The sequence below is a fragment of the Elgaria multicarinata genome, chromosome 15, assembly GCF_023053635.1.
Source record: "Elgaria multicarinata webbii isolate HBS135686 ecotype San Diego chromosome 15, rElgMul1.1.pri, whole genome shotgun sequence".
Taxonomy (NCBI): Eukaryota; Metazoa; Chordata; class Lepidosauria; order Squamata; family Anguidae; genus Elgaria; species Elgaria multicarinata.
The window spans coordinates 32,126,387-32,144,973 of NC_086185.1; the positions used below are offsets into that span (position 1 = coordinate 32,126,387).

Sequence of the window (18,587 nt, forward strand, 5' to 3'; positions counted from 1 at the left end):
CTCTGTCCAACGCAATGACACCTCTGACTCACAAACATGGTGACAACTTTTCTGTCTTTGGCTTCCCCCCATACACCATCTCCATCACTCTGATCATTGCTTTCAGGTGCTGCGTTGTACAGGTGAATCCACCCATGACTCAAAGACACAAGGAACAACTTTCTACTGAGACAGACCATTGACTTATCCAGCCTAGCACTGTCTGCTCTGACTGGTGGTGACTCTCCAACGGAGAGACAGGCCGGGATCTCTGCAGACCCCGGGTTCTGGGAACTGAAACGGGTGTCTGACTTCTGGATGAAAATATCGTGAGAGCCATGCTGGATTAGACCAAAGGCCTATCTAGACCAGCATTCTGTTCTCACAGGAGCCAACCTGATGCTTACGGGAGCCCAACTAGCAGGCACGAGCACAAGATCGGTATCCTCCAGCAACTGGTCCTGGGGGTAAAATATAACCATCATGACTAGTCACCACTGGTAACCATCACGATACAGAGAAAAAGCCCTTAGAGTTTTGAGGAGGAGAATCCCAGATCACTTCCAAGCAATAAGACGTGGAAGCGTAACCAGGCAAGAGGCTCTTTGTGCTCATGAACCTCTCCTAGTGGAAGGAGAGCAATGGCAGATGTTCCTTCGCAGGAGAGGGCAAGGCACAACAGAAGGGGGAAATCTGTGCTCAGGTGCCTGAAAGGCTCCTCTGTGAAGCAAAAGCCCCACTGCTCAATTCCAGCTTCCTACTCCAATAGCACCACAGATACGTCAGGCAGCATCTTCAGATCTTTGTCTCTGGACCACCTGTGTTAAGCATTGGGAAAGAATCTCGAATCCTTGCCAGCTCCATTGCGCAGAGATGGCCGAAGACTTTGCTGTACCAGTCTGGGGACCGCCCTCTACAAACACAGAAGAGCAGGGAGTTAGCCATGGCCACATCTCTAAGCTAGCACATGCTCAAGTGGAACCCAGCATCCCAGGGAGTTCAGCGTTTTTAGCTCTGGTAGCACCTTGGAGGCAGGCGGGGGATGGGGGGGACTAAGGAGTGGTCCGCTGGGAGGGCTTTAGTCTTTGACCCGCCCCATGATTAACAGAGGCAGAAGAGAGAGATGGGAAGTCAGGCCGCACATGCGGATTCCTCTGCCCACTTCATGCAAGCACTGGACCAAGGGAGGGGGACCTGTGGCCCAGCACATGTTGTTGGACTCTAACTCCCATCATGCTGGCTGGAGCTGATGGGAGTTGGCAGTTCAAGACTATTTGGAGGGTGATGGATTCCCTATTCCTCATGGCTTTCTTGGTCCAAAATTGGGGTTCCCTTGGTGGACTATGGGTTAACATAAGAACATCAGAAGTGCCCTGATGCTGGATCAGACCAAGGGTCCCACAAGTCCAACACTCTGTTCACACAGTGGCCAACCAGCCATTGGCCAGGGACCAACAAGGCAGGACGTGGTACAACAGCACCCTCCCACCTATGTTCCCTAGCAACTGGTGCGCAGAGGTTTACTGCCTCGGATCCTGGAGATAGCACACAACCATCAGGGCTAGTAGGGTTGGTTGACACATGGTCATACATAACGTAGTCTCCAGCCACTTCAGCATCTGAACATGCGAACAGGGCTGGAGGTGATGGGCTGAGTGCCGTCTCTGATGTTACGCCTGTGGCAAAGGCCCAGCTGAGATGCCAGGGGGTGAATGCGCATGTGCGTGAGCCAGTCCCATGGATGCCCTGCCTGCCATGGCTGTGGACACGCTTTGTATGCCCTAGAAGGGAGAGTGGGCCACAGATGCTTGTAGACCCAGAGGGATGGTGACTGCGGTGGGTCCAGCTGAGCTGTCTTGGCTTGGTAGACGGAAGGGGGCGTAGGGTACGGGCAGCATGGCTGGCTGCTGGGGGATCCCCCACCCTGCCTGCCTTAGGACACAAGCCGTACCTGAGATCTGCACGGCAGATGTGGGTCACCTTCGAGCGCCCCATCCCACAGGGCTCCATCAGGTACTGGGAGGTCAGGACCACGGCCCTGACCCCGCCTTCCAGAGGCAACTTCTTGTGCTCCAGGGATAAGGAGACAAGGAGGCAGCACCCCCGGGGCAGGTCTGCGCGCCACTTCCTGCAAGAGGGCACAAGGGAACCGTCACGGCGGCTCAGGGGAGCAGCAGAAGCAACTCAGAAGCAACAGCATCCACCTGTCTCGGGCTGGCAGAACCAGCAGCGGGAAAAGGAGGGCCAGGAGGACCCGGAACAATTCTTGGCACTAGTTTAATGTGTCCCAATCCAGTGTGTGATCCTGTGACGTTTGGCTCTCTTTTGTGGATTTGTTTTAGCCATTTTAAAGGTTCTCTCCAACATACTGTATTACGTGCATGAGAGAACAATGCTTTCCCCGGCCTCAAATTCTGAAGCTCGAAAAGTAGTCTGGGAAGCAGCCAGTGGCTGGATTTCATCCAGTGTCGCGTGTCAGACTGCTCTGGGGTCTCCAGGGCCCCCCACGGAGACACGGCGGAGGCAGCAGCCACCCCCACGGAGCAGCCACCACCACTCAGGGCCAAACAGAACCTCCAAACACATGGCAGAGCTACTCCTGATAGTTTTATTCACCTTGAGTACGCAAGAGTAAAGAAAAGCAAGGATAGATTGGGACCATGGTGCTCTTGGAGGGGGGGGCTAACCCCCCCCCCCCCACAAACACACACAAACCATCCATGCCACCATGGGGTGGTTTAAAGAAGGAGAAAATGCAGGATGGCAACAAGGGAAAGGGACTTTTCAGTGGTGGCCCCCCAATTATGGAATGAACTCCCCGACGAGGCTCCTCTGGCACCAAGATAATTATCTTTTCAGTGCCAGGTTAAGACCTTCCTCTTCTCCCAGGCATTTAACAACATATGCTGAGTTTGTTTGTTTTTAACAGACCCCAGAATAGCTGTTTTTATAAGAATACTGTGTTTTTATGCTTTTTATGTTTTTAAACTTCGTATATTTGTTTTGTTTACTGTTTTTAACTTTTGTAAACCACCCAGAGAGCTTCGGCTATGGGGCAGTATATAAATGCAAATAATAATAATAATAATAATAATAATAATAATAATAATAATAATAATAATAGCAGCAGCAGCAGCAGCAGCAGCAGCAGCAGCAGCATCCCTGGAAGCGAACGGAGTCTTCTTGGGAGACTGGCTGGAATGCCACATGGCAACGATTTGTGGCAGGTCCCTCTCATCACAAATCTCACTCCTCCCTTTTTGGACAAGGACACAACACTTAAGTTCCCAGCAAGGGCTAAAGCTGGACTGAGAGCAACACAGCCAGCAGCAGGATGCCAGAGCAGGTCTCCATGGGCGGCCCTTCTCGGGAGCAATGGCAGCAGCCACAAAGGGACAAGCTCGTTAGCTGGATAGAAGGGGCCCTGTCCTGCTGCCAGGGAAGCCTGCATGCCCCCACTCCACGCAGGCAAATCCAGGAGGGGCCAGGGAAGGGAAGGAGCCGACCCAGGGCTGCAGCGTCGGAGGCCTTCGTTGGCAGGCAAATGTTATCCAATAGGTGCTCCCGACCGCTGCACAGAATCAATAGGCCAAATTGGGCGGGGTGGGGGGTGGGCGGCATTGCGCTGCCTCTCACTGGGGACTTCGAAGTGTCCCAGCAACAATACTGGGACTTGGTGGGAAGGTTCTTTGAGGGTACTGCCCGCTCTAAAAAATGGAAGTGCCTGTACAAGGTATTATGAAGGTCGTGGGATCGTGGAGGTGGCAGAGGAGAAAAATGCCTTTTGTTCAGGGTGGATGGAGAGCAGAAGAGGAAGGAGGCAAGGAGGCCACTGGAGGAGTGGGGCAGAGGACGGAAGGAGGGGCGGGGACGGGGGACGGACATTTTGCACCAATATTCCTTGGCCCTCACCGGAGGACAACGAAGTCGCGCCTTGGGTGGGGGCCCATGCTGTCCGTCACGTAGTGGTACACCTCCGTGTTCTCGTCCAGGGCCTCAATGACTTTCCCCTGCAGCAGGTCTTCATCCCACAGGTGCTGCTCGCGGAGCACCCGCTGGAGCACTGCATGGGGAGGCGCCTCCACTTCGGTGGACACCTTCCACAGCCGCAGAGGGTGCCCGTCCCCGACCTGGGCGAACAAGGAAGGAAGGCACGATTTGGAGCACGGCCGACTCGGCGCACCAGCTGAGGCCCAGGGAGCATCCCTCGCGTCCCAGGCGGCATCCCTTTCCCCAATCGCCTCGCCCTGACTCGCACACGTCGCCTCAGGAATGCTGCCAGCCCAAGAGATGGTGGCACCAAGGCGTCAGGGTGGCCTTCAGGTCGGGCATGGAAAGAGGAGGCCTCCCCATCCTGCAGCATAGCTCCTTGCCACAGCCTTGCGATGCCTTGGTGCCGAATGTCCTCTTACCTTCCTGCACGCGAGTTCTGTGCTCTGGGGGCCAGGCGTGCTGAGCCAACCCTTGAAGCGCTCCGAGGATTCCTTCAGCAGCCCTTGGATGCTGACTTCCAAGTCGACCCGGGAATCCCGACCTTCGCACTGCAGGCTTCGGCTCATCAACCCGGACAAGGACAGCGGCTGAGCACCGGCCGACATGTAGGAGTTGCAGAGCTGCAGCATCATGTCATGTGGAATCTGGAGAAGCCAAGCCGCACCATTTAGCAGCCAGAAGCACCTGGGCCAAAGACCCACCTGTCACCGTTGGCAAAAGCGCCCCCTGAAAACCTTGCTTGGGCCCACAGCACACATTTGAATCTGCTCCAGGCAAGTCCATGGAGTCTTGGAAGGGGGAGGGAGGGAGGGAGGGAAGGAGGAGGTCATCAGGGCAAATGCCACAGCCCAGGGCCACAGGGCCACGTGAAGCCTCCTCACAATGTCCTCTCCCAGCGCTGCAGTCTGGCACAGTTTGGGGAGAACACAATGGAAGCCTGGCACAGGGCTTGGGGAATTCAGCTTCCTCTCAGCTTCCATCACGACTTTTTTTAAAAGTACGTGTCAAGCCCCTGGGACGGTGAGGCTGTGCTTGAAAGCACGTGGGCCGCAGCTGCTGCGGTCTCAGGCGCCAGAAGCCCAATGCAAGGGTTACGTGCATGAGAGAACAATGCTTCCTGCCCCTGCCCTGATGTTGCAAGGCTCCTCCCAAACCTCCACAGGTGGAGGGATAATTTAGCAGGGAGCCCTTTCTAAGGCCTCATCTACACCAAGCAGAATATTGCACCATGAAAGCGGTATATAAAAGGCAGGAGCCACACCACTGCTTTGTAGCGGCATTACAGTGAGCTGACAACCGTTGGGACCCATTGGCACAGACCACAGACCACTTTCATACCGCTTTCCTAGTGCTATATCCTGCTTGGTGTAGATTAGGCCTAACAGTGTACGGTGGTGATGACGATGAAGGAAGAAAACAAAGGCTCTGAGCTTGGTGACGGTCACTGCCACCGCCGTACCTGAAACAGCTTCTTGCAGTCTGCAATCATGTGGGAAAGGCCTTGGGTGGCTGCCATGTTTTCATTCAGGTCCTTCTGGTCAGGTTTTCCCACAGTGCCCCTCTTGTGAATCATCCTGTCGCATGGAGGAAGAGGGATGGGGGAGTGACACAGGTGCCAAAGCTCCTGCAGATGGCGATTCAGCACAGGGAAGGCAGAGAACTCCCAGAGCGAGGAACATTGGTTTTCTCCCAGACTATCCCAGGGTGGGCAATTTGTGGCCTTCCAGACGTTGTTGGGACTGCAACTCTCATCAGCCCTCAGCATTTGCTGTGCTAGCTGGGACTGATGGGAATTGCAGTCCTCCATCAACATCTGGAGGAGACTATCCACAGTACAGCAAAACAGTGACCCCTCCATCAGCCACGTAAATGGAAGTGAACCGGCATCGATTCGTTCACAATCGACAGAAAACCTGGACTTCCTTTCCAACCACATGGTGCCCAAGGCACATGACGCCTTCTTCCCTTTTTTAAAGAGTGTTGTATAAATCAACAAAATTGCAAGCAGATAAAGCCCAGGGACAATCATCACAACACGGTGAAAGCCTTTTCAAACAGATACTATAAGGACATCATGAAGGGGCTCTTCTGTAGAGACGGGGGTGGATGAGACTGTGGAGCAATTCCAAGAGGTCAGAACAGCTCAGCTTTCAGGTGGAAGGAGTCATAGAACTGTGGAGATGGAAGGGACCACAAGGATTATCTAGTCCAACCCTCTGCAATGTGCAGGAAAACCAACCTCCTCTTAAAAACTTCCAGAGATGGGGAACCCACAACCTCCATTGGTGGACTGTTCCACTGTTGCACAGATCTTTCCATCTGGAAGTTTTTCCTTATATTTCAGCGGAACCTAGGTAGCTGTAACTTATGCCCATTATTTCCAGCCCTATGGCAATGGAAAATAGCTCTTGACCATCTTCCCTGTGGGGCCCTTTTAGGCACCTGAACGCTGCTCACCTGTCTCCCCTCCAATCTTCTTTTCTCCAGACTGAACATCCCAAGTTCCTTCAGCCTCTCCTCATAGGGCAGGCTGAATGAGTGGCGGGACGGCTGATGGAGGGGCGGCTAAGAGCTGCTCAGCACCCACATGGGGAGGTTTCCACCCCACTACCGCTCTTCATGTGAATCTGGGCCGTCAGATACAGAGGGCGCGCATCCATACCACTGGCAGCTTATCATGGCGGCCAGGGGAGGCCCGGAAATTCACCACTGAGAATGGCGACATGCAGTCTGGCTCTTAGTAATGTCAAGCACTTTCTCAGGCACCTGTGCCCAACACCTGAAGAGTGGGCCTCTTTTGCTCCAACTCCACGGGTGCCCGGGGTGGATCGAGGGTCCTCGTCTGACTCAGGGGCAGCAAGTTCATGGCCAGGGCAATGGCCTGCCGCTCGGCATTCGTTAGTCCAGGGTCCTGCTCTTGGTCAGTGCTGCAAGGGCTGTGGGCCTGCTCTTCTATCCTTGGAGACCCTTTTCGTTTACCCACCCCCCTGCTCGGGGTCTCAAGTAGTACACTCCAGGCACAGTGGCCTGCTGCTGGCGATGCCGAGTGTCCCTCCGCCATGGGCCTAGCCAGCCACGTGCAGGTGCCCACGGAGGGGGCGGAGCTCTGGCTTGGGGCTCTGCATTCTCCAGCCCCACCAGGCCCCCCACCTTACCTTGGGGACGTGCTCTCCTTCTTGGAGACGTTCAGGTGGAAAATGGATGGGGCCAGGCACACCGCCAGATTCCCCGCGGTCATCTGGTTCTCCTCAGCAGAGGCAATGTCACTGAGGAAGTACAGCAACGTCTGCAGCACCTCCCGGTTCTCGTCTGGCATCAGCACGACGGCCGCCTGCACAGCTGGCAGCCGCTGCTCTTTAGGAACAACTGGAGGGGTCAGAGAACAAGCCATCAGCAGGGCCGGGCGTGGACTGAACTGGCACGACAACCGTATGCCAAGAACAGGCGGGATTCCGCGACCTGAATACCGTGTGCAAATTACACAGATGTGCCCAGATCTGCTTCCTTGACACGCTTCAGATTTATTTCTTTTTCTGGCTTACGTTCTAAAATTTCTATTTATTTATTTTATTTATTATTGCATTTCTATCCCGCCTTTTTCCCTCCAAGGAACCCAAGGCGGTGTACATAACCCTCCTCCTCTCCATTTTATCCTCTCAACAACAACCCTGTGAGGTAGGCTGGGCTGCGAGTTAGTGACTGGCCGAAAGTCACCCAGTGAGCTTCCATAGCCGAGTAGGGACTCGAACCTGAGTCCCAGACCAACACTTTCGCCACTATGCCACACAGGCTCTCATTTTGCTTCCGCTCAGTGCGGGAAGAGTCCATGAAATGTTTCCAGCCCTGAAATCCTGCTCAGCCACCCCAGGACTGGCTTCTGTCAGGGATCAACCATCTGTCAGGTATGCTGTAGGGTGGATTCCTGCATTGAGGAAGGGGTTGGACTCGATGGCCTTGTAGGCCCCTTCCAACTCTGCTATTCTAGGATTCTGAGGCTGCAGCAGCTTTCCCGTGAGGGCTTCCGGCTGGGTGCCTCAACGAAGCCAGCCGAGTGGGAGCGTAGCCGACCTTTGCCTCCCCATCACTCCCCCACCCATGGCTGTGCCCCCCCCCCTCACACTCACACTGGTAAATCTGTAAGAAGGTCTCGGTGAGCTTGCTGGTGAAGACTGGCTCCGGAAGGTCGCGAAAGTACTGCTTCAGCAAATCAGCCACATCGTAGGCCGACTGACCCTCATAGTTCACGTTGTCAGGAGAGGCTTCGTTCATGTGCCTCAACGCCTGGATCCGAGACTTCACCCCAGACTTGCGGAAAATGCCGACCTGCCCGAGAGACAAGGGAGGAAGCCAGAGCAGGGGGTCACTCGGCGGGAAGGCGCAACCCTGCACGAACCCCAAAGAGCCCTCTTGCTCAGAGGGCTGCTTCGCATGGATCAGGCCGAGGAACAGCCAAGAGGACACACAGAGCACAAGTGAGCGATCAGGCAGACGGTACATTGTTTAAACGTCTCTTTTATTAACACCTCCCCTCCCCACACGCAAGACAGGGCTCTGCAATCATGCATCCTCCTCTCCACCAGAATTCATATTACACGGACCAGAACAATCAGGAAACCAACCTGGAAAATAAATCTGCATTACAGCTTTCTGTGCCTTAAACCTCTTTGCAGCTGCTTCAAAGCTGGCCCCTTGCCCCACGTGACCCTGAGGCTACATTTTATTCCAGCACATAACAAGGGGTGTCACTTTTTCTGAATTCATTCAGCTTCTCAGCAATCTCCCTATCTTCCTTTAGTATTCCCTTAATTCCATTGTCATCCAACGGTCCAACACCTGACTTCCTGCCAGGAGCAGTATGACAATGGAACCAGTTACCTAGGGAGGTTGTGGGCTCTCCCACACGAGAGGCCTTCAAGAGGCAGCTGGACAGCCATCTGTCAGGGATGCTTTAGGGTGGATTGCTGCATTGAGCAGGAGGTTGTTTACTCTGGAGGTAGCACAGAAGAGTACTTACGTAGTGCTCCAAAGTGTGAGAAGGGCTGTACAGATCCAGTCCCTACCAGAGTCCCTGTCAGGCAAGCTGGCTCACAGCCGCTCAGCAACATCAGCTGTTTGCATCACCCTTTTCTTGGCTTTGGTGCGTGTCTGTGAACATTTGGTGGCGGTCTGTAAACCACTGACATTGTCAATGTTACCTGCCTTTGTATCTGGATGTTGGTTTTAAAGAATGCTCCAGTTGGTGCAATGAGCAGGGGGTTGGACTCGATGGCCTTATAGGCCCCTTCCAACACTGCGATTCTATGAGGCAGCAGGTGTGTCAACATAAACACAAAGACCCATCATACAGGAGGGTGGGCTAACCCCCCCCTCCCGGACCCTTGCCGTCCCTCCCTGTGCTTTCCTCCTCAGCCAAAGCCATCTCCAAAGCAGGCCCACAGGGGCGTCTTCGGAGCCAAAGCGGTGCCTGGCACTTACCTCATCAGCTGTGAGCCTGACGGGCAGAAAGCGCTTAGAGAGGGGTGAGTGGTGGGAAGGGGGAGGTCTCAGCTCCCCTCACCCACGCACTGGCCTTCCTCTAAAACGCTGGAACCCCACAAAGGCAAAGTTCTCTTCCCTCATGGAAAAAAGTAGCTTCGGTCGCTACACCAGCCACAGCCACTTCCCTCTCTGGCCACAGCAACCCACCTGCCGGTAACCTCAAGACTGGATTACTGCAATGCGCTCTATGCGGGGCTTCCCTTGAGACTGGTCTGGAAACAGCAGCTGGGTTGCGGAGTACAGCAGCTTACGGCAAGCAGGGTGCACCTTTGCTCAGAGAACGGTGCTGGCTGTCCAAGGTGAGGCGCTCGACAAAGCCCTGAGCAGCTTGGGACCAGGCCACCCGAGGACGCGCCTCCTCCCTTCCCCACCTGCTGGGGTGACGTCAGAGGGGCGGTGCAGGGCCCCCACACCTCTCACCTGGTCAAGGCACCGGCTGCGGACGTAGCGCATCGCCTGCTGGATGCTCTGGGGCAGCGGCTGCCCCGTCCGTTGAACGTGGACAACTGGCGGGACCCCAAAGACCATCTTCCCTCTGTAGTCGGGGGTCTTGCTCCTCTTCATGAACTTCGGAACAGTCCTGCCAGAGAAAAGGGTGGTGTTGAAAAGAATGTGTGTGCGCGTGTGTGTGTGTGTGTTGTTGTTGAACCTTACCAGTAAAGTCCTTCCCCTTCTGACCGAGAACGCAGCGAGGTCTCAGAGGGCAGCTCCTCTGCTACGTGGCAGCAGGCCCGGCCCTCTGACCGGGAGGGTTCCTGCCTCGTCTTGCTGAATTTAAAAAACTTATAAAGACGGGTATCTTCCTGCAGGCCTACCCAGTTGAATTTTAAAATGTCTTAAAAGACTTTGGGATTTTAATAATGTATTGGTTTTATGTTTTTAATTACGTTTTTAATCAGTTTTATGGATTTTATATTTTTGTATTCAATGTTGTTCCCTGCCTCGATCCAGAGGGAGAGGCGGGCAAGAAATAATAATAATAATAATAATAATAATAATAATAATAATAATAATAATAATAGTCCAGACCATGCTAGACTTCCCCTACCTGTCCCCCCCCCCCCAAGCCGACATTTGCAAAACTTATTTTATTTACTGCCAGTATTCGTACTGGCTGCCAGGCCTGCAATCTGTTCTCTTGGGTCCTCATACTTCCCACCAAAATCTAAAATTATACACGGACGTTCACTCTCCTTTGGAACAAGCACTGGGGAGACAAAGAGGCCTCAGTGAGGCGCTCGTGTCTTTGGCCCAGCGACCGCCGTGGTGACCCTCTCACTGGATCAAGAAGAGCCATTTGCCCTGAATTGCACGGGGCCAAATGTATGACTCTCCAGGCCACCTCAAACCTCCTTTCCCTTCACCTTATTTCATTCCCTCCTTTCCCTCCAGCGGGCACCTCGAAGCCCAACGTTCCGGGGTCCCATTTCATTTCCGTCAGCTGACTGCGCTCCCTGTGGTGGCCACCTTGGCACAGGGCAGTGCGGTCCCCTCGGCACAGCTTCCGGGCCTTTCTCAAAACGTGGATTTCCTCCAATATTGCTCCTCAATGGGACCCACAAATGTTTGGTGGCAATGCAGCTCTGCCATGGGGGGTGGGGGAGTAGCTCAAATGGGATGCAGGTGAGTTTGCCAGGTGAGGAAACAAGGAAGATAAAGGCCAGACAACTGCTAGGCTCTTTCCATGGCCCCAGAGGTGCATTTGAAAGGGGTCTGCCTACCCACAACGTGTGCTTAAAACTCATCATTGATTGATTGATTGATTGATCGATCGATTGACTGACTGACGGAGAACTAGAAAGCCCCACCCCGGCCTGGCAGTGTGCCCTCCCTCCTGCCCTGTTGACTCACCATGCCCAGGTCTGCTTGTGGGGGACGGAGTACTTCTCCATGATGGCCGTGAGGCGAAGGAGGCAGCACTTTTGCAGGAGGTTGAGCTGTGCTGCAGACTGGCGGTTGATCTCTAAGGAGGCAGAGCTCAAGCTGGGCCGGTGGGAGTTCTGGAAGCTGTGCCAGCGAAGCTTCCTGGGGAAGGGATGGGGGGCAGGCGAGAAAAGGAAAGGGAGGAACGGTCTCTCTACGCTCAAGGGAGCTTGCAAATAGAACTACAAAAGCGTTTTTGAAAAGTCCGTTTAAAAAAGGATTAAAAACAGCCGTAAAACCCAAATCATTAAGTTGCAGCACTACAGCCGCCTCCCGCAAGCTGCCGCTCTCCTGATGGGCTGGGGGAACATGCCAGCTGGGGGTTATGGGAGTTGCAGTCCAACCCAAACGATAGAACAGTGAAATCCGTAAAATACGAATCGGAAGACTCGTTCCTGGAGGAAAGGTGAGGCCGGAGGGGGCATCCGAGGGCCTGGCCCCTTCCCGTGAACAGCACAACGCCCCTGTGCAGAGACCTCTGCTCCTTGAAGGGCCCAAGGCGGCTCGTTCAGTGGATAATGGCATAAAAGGACGCCGATAGGGTAGGAAATAGACATTGCCCAAGAAGACGCAATGGATAGGGCCCTGAGCCCCCAAAGAGCAGGGGGGAAATCAAGATCAAATCCACTGTTTCTTTTTAAAAGCATAAAGGCATTTGGGCTCCTGGGAAGGGAGGCTACAGCAAGGTGGAAACGGTGCTCGGGACACAAAAACGGCCCATGTGGAGCCTGCGTTTTCCGTCTCAGCTCGCCAGAGGGCAGCAAGCACCCAGCCTGGATTTGGGCGTTTTCCTTCCGTTCCCAGAGCACCGGGGTTCTGTGCTTTCCCACAAGGCCCCTGTGTGACCACCTCTGCACCCATGTGTGATCCACCCATGCACTGGTCCATGATGGGACTGAGTTAAGGGAACCGATGGGCAGGCTGGGCTCCCTTGTTCTGCCCCTTTCTTTCTCGAGACTACGCCAGTGTGGTGTAGTGGCTAAGGTGTGGGACTAGGAGTCGGGAGATCCGGGTTCTAATCCCCACTTGGCCATAGAAACCCACTGGGTGACTTTGGGCCAGTCACACACTCTCAGCCCAACCTACCTCACAGGGTTGTTGTTGTGAGGATAAAATGGAGGAGGAGGATTATGTACGCCTCCTGGGGTTCCTTAGAGGAAAAAAGGTGGGATATAAATGCAATAAATAAACAAACAAATAAGTGAAAAGAACAAGCAAGAGCATGGGCCATGGCGGCAGGGCTAAGTGCATGCGCCCGGGACTCTGCAGTTCAAATCTCCCTTCAGCTGCCATCACCATGCGCCTGGTGGCCTTACATCAGGGATGGGATTCTCAGGCCTTAGCTAGACCTACCTTTTAATCCACGACGGAAGAGGGAAGATCCCGGGATGTGATTATTGTAAGTTCCCTCCTCCGTTTACATGTGAGGTGTGACGAACTCACTTTAAAAAAGTGACAGGAGCAAACAAGCACCGAAAGGTACGTGCGGAGCCGGGTCTACCTGCAGCAACAGGCCACACGTTCCGCAGTCTCAGGTGCAGCCCAAGACCGTGGAAAAACCGGGCCCAAAGTGGCGGGCTCTATCCCGGGGCAAGGGAGGGATGATCCCTCCCTGATCCCGGGATCCCCTGTGCATCATGTGGACCCACAGGGACCATCCCGGGCTTGGTCCAGGGATAAAGCCCCTTCTAGCTAAGACCTCAGTCTAGAAGAAGGGAGGCTCCACGGATCTCCCTCAAAACTGTCTTCTCTGAATTCCTTTTCAATCAAACTGAACGAGAATTAACAAAAAAAGTGGGAAGGATGTCTGGCAAAGCACTAAAACATTCCTGTTGTTTTCTGTTAACCTACCACAAGTGGAAAGTTAAATACTGAGAATCCAAGATAGCAATAACTAGGTAGTTGGGGACGACTATTTAAAGTCAGTAGGAAAGCCACTAAATCCCCCCCCCGCCTTATTTCTACAAAGGGGGTCGGAGGGGGGGGGATAAGAACATTGGCACGCTTTAAACGACTGTTGTACGTTCTGTTGTAAACAACTGTTGTAAAATCATTTGAACTCCAGAAATGCATCCATTAAATGCTATTATAAATATTGTTGCCAGCAACTGAATTTTAAATGGATGGTCCAACCACACCTAAGGAAATATAGAACTATGAGTGCATTCTGGGGGGCCCTCAAAGACTGTCAACGCTTCCACATGGAGAGCGCACCTCTGTACACCGTGGCTGCTCCCAAGTGTGAATCAGAACTCAGAGCCTAGAACGGAGCAAAACGAGCGGAGGTTCTCTGGCCAATGGGTCCGAGGGGTGGGGGATGGGGGATTTCTATCCCAGTTCTAGGCACAGAGGCCACAGAGAAAGGGTGGCAGTTTGGGCAGCCTCTGATGCTTCAGACTGGGGGAGGGAAGCACCCAAAATCTTAGGCAGGGGTAGCTTTCCATCTCCATGGCGGAGAAGCGACCCCCCACCCCCGACATCCAAAGAGCTGCCTCCCGGCTCTTCCCCCTCCCCGTACCTGCAGGGCCGAGTGAGCGAGGCGCCCACACCAGAGTCCCTCCGTTCCCTCATTTCTAGGTCCTCTGCCTCGTTCAAAGAGTTGGCGGTGCTGTCAAAGTCGCTTGCGGAGGTGCCGATGTCGGACATGGACTGCTCCTCGAAGTTCAGCTGAGCGGGTTCTCCTCCGGAGTCGGTGTCCTCCTCCTCCTCCTCCTCCTCCGCCCCCTCCTCCCCAAGACTGTCCCCCTCCAGGTCCAGCCCGAGCGTGTTGGACCAGAGCTCCACCTTCTGCTGGAGCCCCCAAACGTGTTGCAGGATGTCATCCAGGTTTTCATAAATCACCTCCTTGTCCAGGTCAAAGAGGTCGTCGCCACTGCCCATCTCGGGCACGTTGTCATAGAGGCTGGTGCAGCTGCCTGTGGAGCAGCAGCGGGACAGCCTCCTCGGGCGGCACGGAAAAGCCCAAGTGGACGTGTCACCCACACTGTGGCTGCTGCCAACGCCAACCCCCCCTGCCCAAAGACCCCCAGCTTTGTCGCTCGATTTCCAGTCTGCCAAGCAGCTGCTCTCAAGGGGGCACAAACTCTCGATGGAGAGCGATTTGGGGAACGTGCCTGGCTTGTAGTCCCCGGGGATGTGGAACAAAGAATCCCTTTGAAATGGATCCTGATAGCCCAACCCTCTCGTTGGCCAGCTGGGGCCTTTGCCCAGGGTGCTTTCGTAGTCCTCCAGATAAAGGCCACTGCGGTGGGGCTCATGCTTGGTCCGACGCCCTTTGGGGAGAGGAGCTTGACTGCTGGGAAAAGACGAGGAGGCTCCCCTCCCTGGCGGAGGCCCCTTCCCTGTCGTGGGGCCCCCAGCGTCTTTGGAGGCGTTCCACCACGGCTTGGCCTGGGCTCCATCCTCCTCTTTGGCTCGAGCAGAGCCTGGCTTCTCCTTGTCTTTCCTTCTCAGAGACTCAATCCTCTTGAGGAAGCTCCGCGTCCGCCGTTTCTTGGGTTTTTCCTTGCTGCTCCTCCTCAGGTTTGGAAACTGGTCTGTGGGTGAGGGGCCACCGGAGCTTTGGATGGAGTTGGCCAAAGTTGGGGAGTTCTGGATGGGGGACGGCTCCGGCGGCGTGGTCCTGGCCGTAACGGTTCCACCTGCGCTGCCTGTGCTGGCATTGCTGTGGAGCGATGTCGCCTCCAGGTCAGCACTGAGGTCCGTGAGGACGCTCTCCTGGCTGGACCCCTTCCTCACGGTGGAGTCTCTCTCCAGGCTGCGGGAGAGGAAGCCGTCAGAGCCAATCCGGGACCACCGTTTGCTGTCCCTCTGGAAGGCCCACCGGTCGCTGATGGCGCAGAAGTCTTCATCCTCCAAGTCTTCATTCTAAACCAAGGCCAGAAATCACAGAGTCACTCTGCAGCCCGGAAAGCCCCCCCTTAGGCAAGCAGATAGGATACAGTCAGGATGAGGCTGGGACCCTTCCACGCCATCACTCAATGATACAAGCAGTCTACCCGACACCGTGGATTCAACACATGAATCCAGAAGAGGGGGTGGCCAATACCGGACGCTGGGTTAGCCAGGCCATCACCATCACCCCCTCGAGGCCTCTGGGATGGATGCTTCCTGGCATCTCCTGGGGATTTCCATCCAAATGAAGTTCTTAAAAATCGGACTTTATCGCCTTTTGCGGGGAACATGTGGAGCGGTTGAGGAGTACCGGGTGTGGATGGCAGAGCTCCAGTGTCTTAGTATACAGAATAATACAATGGTTATTGCTTTTCTATTGGGGGTTCAGACAGGAGGGGGGAAATGACACCAGAGAGCTCTCTGCAGTGTGCTTGGAGCAAGTGAGGGCAGGAAGAAAGGCAGGAATCAGTGGAGGCCGGGGAGCCTATCCGGAAGAGGGCTGAGGAGGGAAGGAGCTGAAGGACAGGGGGGGCGAATGAGGGGTTCAGCAGCCAGTGGACTGAGGGGTCAGTGCAGAGAGGGCACTCCAGAGGATGGCAGGATGGGAACCAACCCGTGGGACAACGTAGCCCATTTATGCTTATTCTGGCAGCAGCTATTCAAGGCATTAGACGAGGGGCTTTTGCCAGCCCTGCACCCTCGAACTGCGAATGTTGAGTCTGAATCTGGACCGCCTGCATGGCAAGCATGCCCTCTGCCCCCCACCCCACCCCCATCTATGAGCTCTCCCACAAGGAGCCAAGGAGGAAGGCACAGGGCAAGGAATCCTTTCAGATTTCAACGTGAGGGGTGTGCGGGGCGGGGCGCCTCAGACTGTGCTTACAGCCCTGTTCTTCACTATCCTTTATAGCTCAGCTGGAAGCCCTCTAAGGAAAGCTTTCACTTCAGATTGGGGGCCTCTAAATGGCTACTCCTAGCATATCCCGTTTCACCACAGCAGCCTATTTTGTGACAATGCCCCTCCACAGTTACTGCTGGCCACCATTTTCATTTCCCAGAAGCCCCCTCAGAACAATCATAATCCGGAGGTGGGGCTTCTGGGAAATAAAAATGGTGGCCAGAAGCCACTGCGGAGGAGCACTGCTGACACAGCAAAAACATCCCGGAAAATTACCAAAATGCCCTCCTATGTCGCCACCTGTTAATGGGAAGCAGAATATTTTCAGAATATCTTTGTTTACTTTTTATGCCTTTGTACCTTTTTTTAAAAAAAGTTCCACGAACATGGATGGCCACAGCGGCACATGCTTCAGGTGCACTCAGCCCCATGCCCTGAAGGGGCTATCCCTGAAGTGCCCCTGGACGCTCCGGAAGAACTGGGCGAGAGCCCAGCAGCACAGGGGCTCACAAGACTGCACCCCTTTTAGAACAGCTGCAGGGGTTAGTGACATGTCTCCGGCCGCAATTCAACATGCAGGTTATGACGGATCAAGCCCTAAGGCCGGCCCGCCCACCTTCGCGCTATCCTGCCCACACCCTGAGATGTGACGGAGAGGCCCGTCTTCGCACGCCCCATGTGGGCTGACGCTAGGAGGTTGCCGGAATGCATCTTTTATGCACGGGGCTTTATGAAATCCTTCTGTGGGAAGTTCATCTGGACCCTTTGCTTTTTAGTTTCGGCTGTTTGGTTGAGATGACTTTGTCCAAGTGTGTTTCATTACTCTGGATGGTGTAATGCTGACGCTGATATTTTCATTGGCTGTCACATACTCTCTTTGATTTTAATATTGTTGGGGTGGGTTTTTTAAAATACATTTTGTTACTTTATTTTAGCCACTTTTCTTGCTATGTTTTTAATGGAAAGGAGGTGATATAACTTATTTACGTAAACAATCCCCTAGTAACTGTAATGCCGTCAACACGGGACGGACTGCTGCTCTTCTTTTCCAAATCTATTTGTGCCTTTGGCACGGACACACAGCTCCTCGCACTGTTCATAGCAACCATCGCTCCCTGGGCTGAACCAGCGAGCTGGCAAGAAAAGGAGGGGTCCGTATCCCTCAGGTTTCTGAAGCATGGTGGCATGATGTCCCACCCCCGACCCCAGGCCCTCCCCAAATGGAAAAGCTCGCCCAGGAAAGGCAGGCCTACGTGCCCCTGGCAGGAACGGTCAGGGAATCTTGGAGGCCCGGGAGCCACGGGGGCAGTAAAACATGGAGGACAAATGGCCTGGCGGGCTGGGTCTCCTAGTGAAGGATGGGCGCCTGCTTCCCATCGGGCTGGGTCTCCGCCCAACGCCCCCGCAGCTGGGTTCCTTCTGGGACCACCACCACCCGCCCCGCCTTTCCCTCAAGGTGCCGTCACATACCTGTTTCCGCTGAAAGTGGACTTCCAGCTTCATCGAGGCGCAAGAGTTCAGGGTCATGAGCCTCCTGCGAACAAACAAGAGACGCCTTGGTCTCGCTTTGCTGTTGTGCCACAGCTGCAACGGGCCGGGCGATTTAAGGGCAAGCAGCGCTTGTCCGAGGCCACTGCTACTTGTCACGCAAACAGCTGTGGATCAAGTGGACATCCGTGGCTCCAGAGACGCCCCTGAGCTGCCGCAGGCACAGCAGGCTCCAGCCAACGGAGGGCTCACGGCCCTTCACGCGCCTGGCCTCGGCATCTCCAGCGAGCAGCTTCAAGCCACCCAAACTGACCAGTGGCCTTAGGGCTTCCATCTCACGCCAGCGACTGTTTCCCAAGTCCCAAGTCCAGGGGAGGGGGATTTCCCAACGCCACCGCTAAAAAAATGCGCTGGAGTCTGGGGCCAGCTGGCAAGAAGGCGAAAGGATCCCACCCGATCGTGGCTCCAATCACAGACCGCGTGCGCGCGCGCCACTTCCCTCTGATCTCATCCATCCACCCTAGAAAGTCAAAGGATTGGAGGCCTGGAAGATCACTCACGGGCCTCAGGCCAAGCCCTACGCCTTTGAAATTGGCCCCTGCACAGGTTCACACACAAGCAAGGTAGCCGTAAGAGAAATGGCAAAAACTGTATTAACGCAGTGCCTTTCTTAGGCCAGCCACATCGCAAAGACGCACAAACTTTTGAGGTCTTCTGGACCTCTCCACCAGGGAAGATGGGTTTTTTTTAAAAAAAGAAGGTTTCACAGGAAGGTGGGAGGGAGGGAATAAGAAGAAAAAAACTGACTTGGTGGTGGTCACTGTGTCCGCATGTCCAGAGTCCCCAAATGAAGTCGGTGAGGAGTAGCAGGGAG

General features: G+C 54.6%; 1 protein-coding gene across 2 annotated transcripts in view; it reads right to left on the reverse strand.

The window, feature by feature from the left end:
- Positions 1 to 430: 430 nt before the first annotated feature.
- Positions 431 to 18,587, reverse strand: part of STARD8 (StAR related lipid transfer domain containing 8) — an 85,190-nt gene continuing 67,033 nt past the window's right edge. For both annotated transcript variants that reach the window (XM_063141556.1, XM_063141555.1), the window contains exons 4-14: positions 17,696 to 17,759; positions 13,952 to 15,300; positions 11,362 to 11,535; positions 9,931 to 10,090; positions 8,097 to 8,295; positions 7,128 to 7,338; positions 5,432 to 5,546; positions 4,392 to 4,616; positions 3,892 to 4,109; positions 1,931 to 2,107; positions 431 to 892 (exon numbers count right to left, since the gene is read on the reverse strand). In XM_063141556.1, coding sequence (XP_062997626.1) covers positions 775 to 892; positions 1,931 to 2,107; positions 3,892 to 4,109; positions 4,392 to 4,616; positions 5,432 to 5,546; positions 7,128 to 7,338; positions 8,097 to 8,295; positions 9,931 to 10,090; positions 11,362 to 11,535; positions 13,952 to 15,300; positions 17,696 to 17,752 — 3,003 coding nt within the window. In that variant the 5' untranslated portion in view covers positions 17,753 to 17,759 and the 3' untranslated portion in view covers positions 431 to 774. The remainder of the gene's footprint in view (positions 893 to 1,930; positions 2,108 to 3,891; positions 4,110 to 4,391; positions 4,617 to 5,431; positions 5,547 to 7,127; positions 7,339 to 8,096; positions 8,296 to 9,930; positions 10,091 to 11,361; positions 11,536 to 13,951; positions 15,301 to 17,695; positions 17,760 to 18,587) is intronic.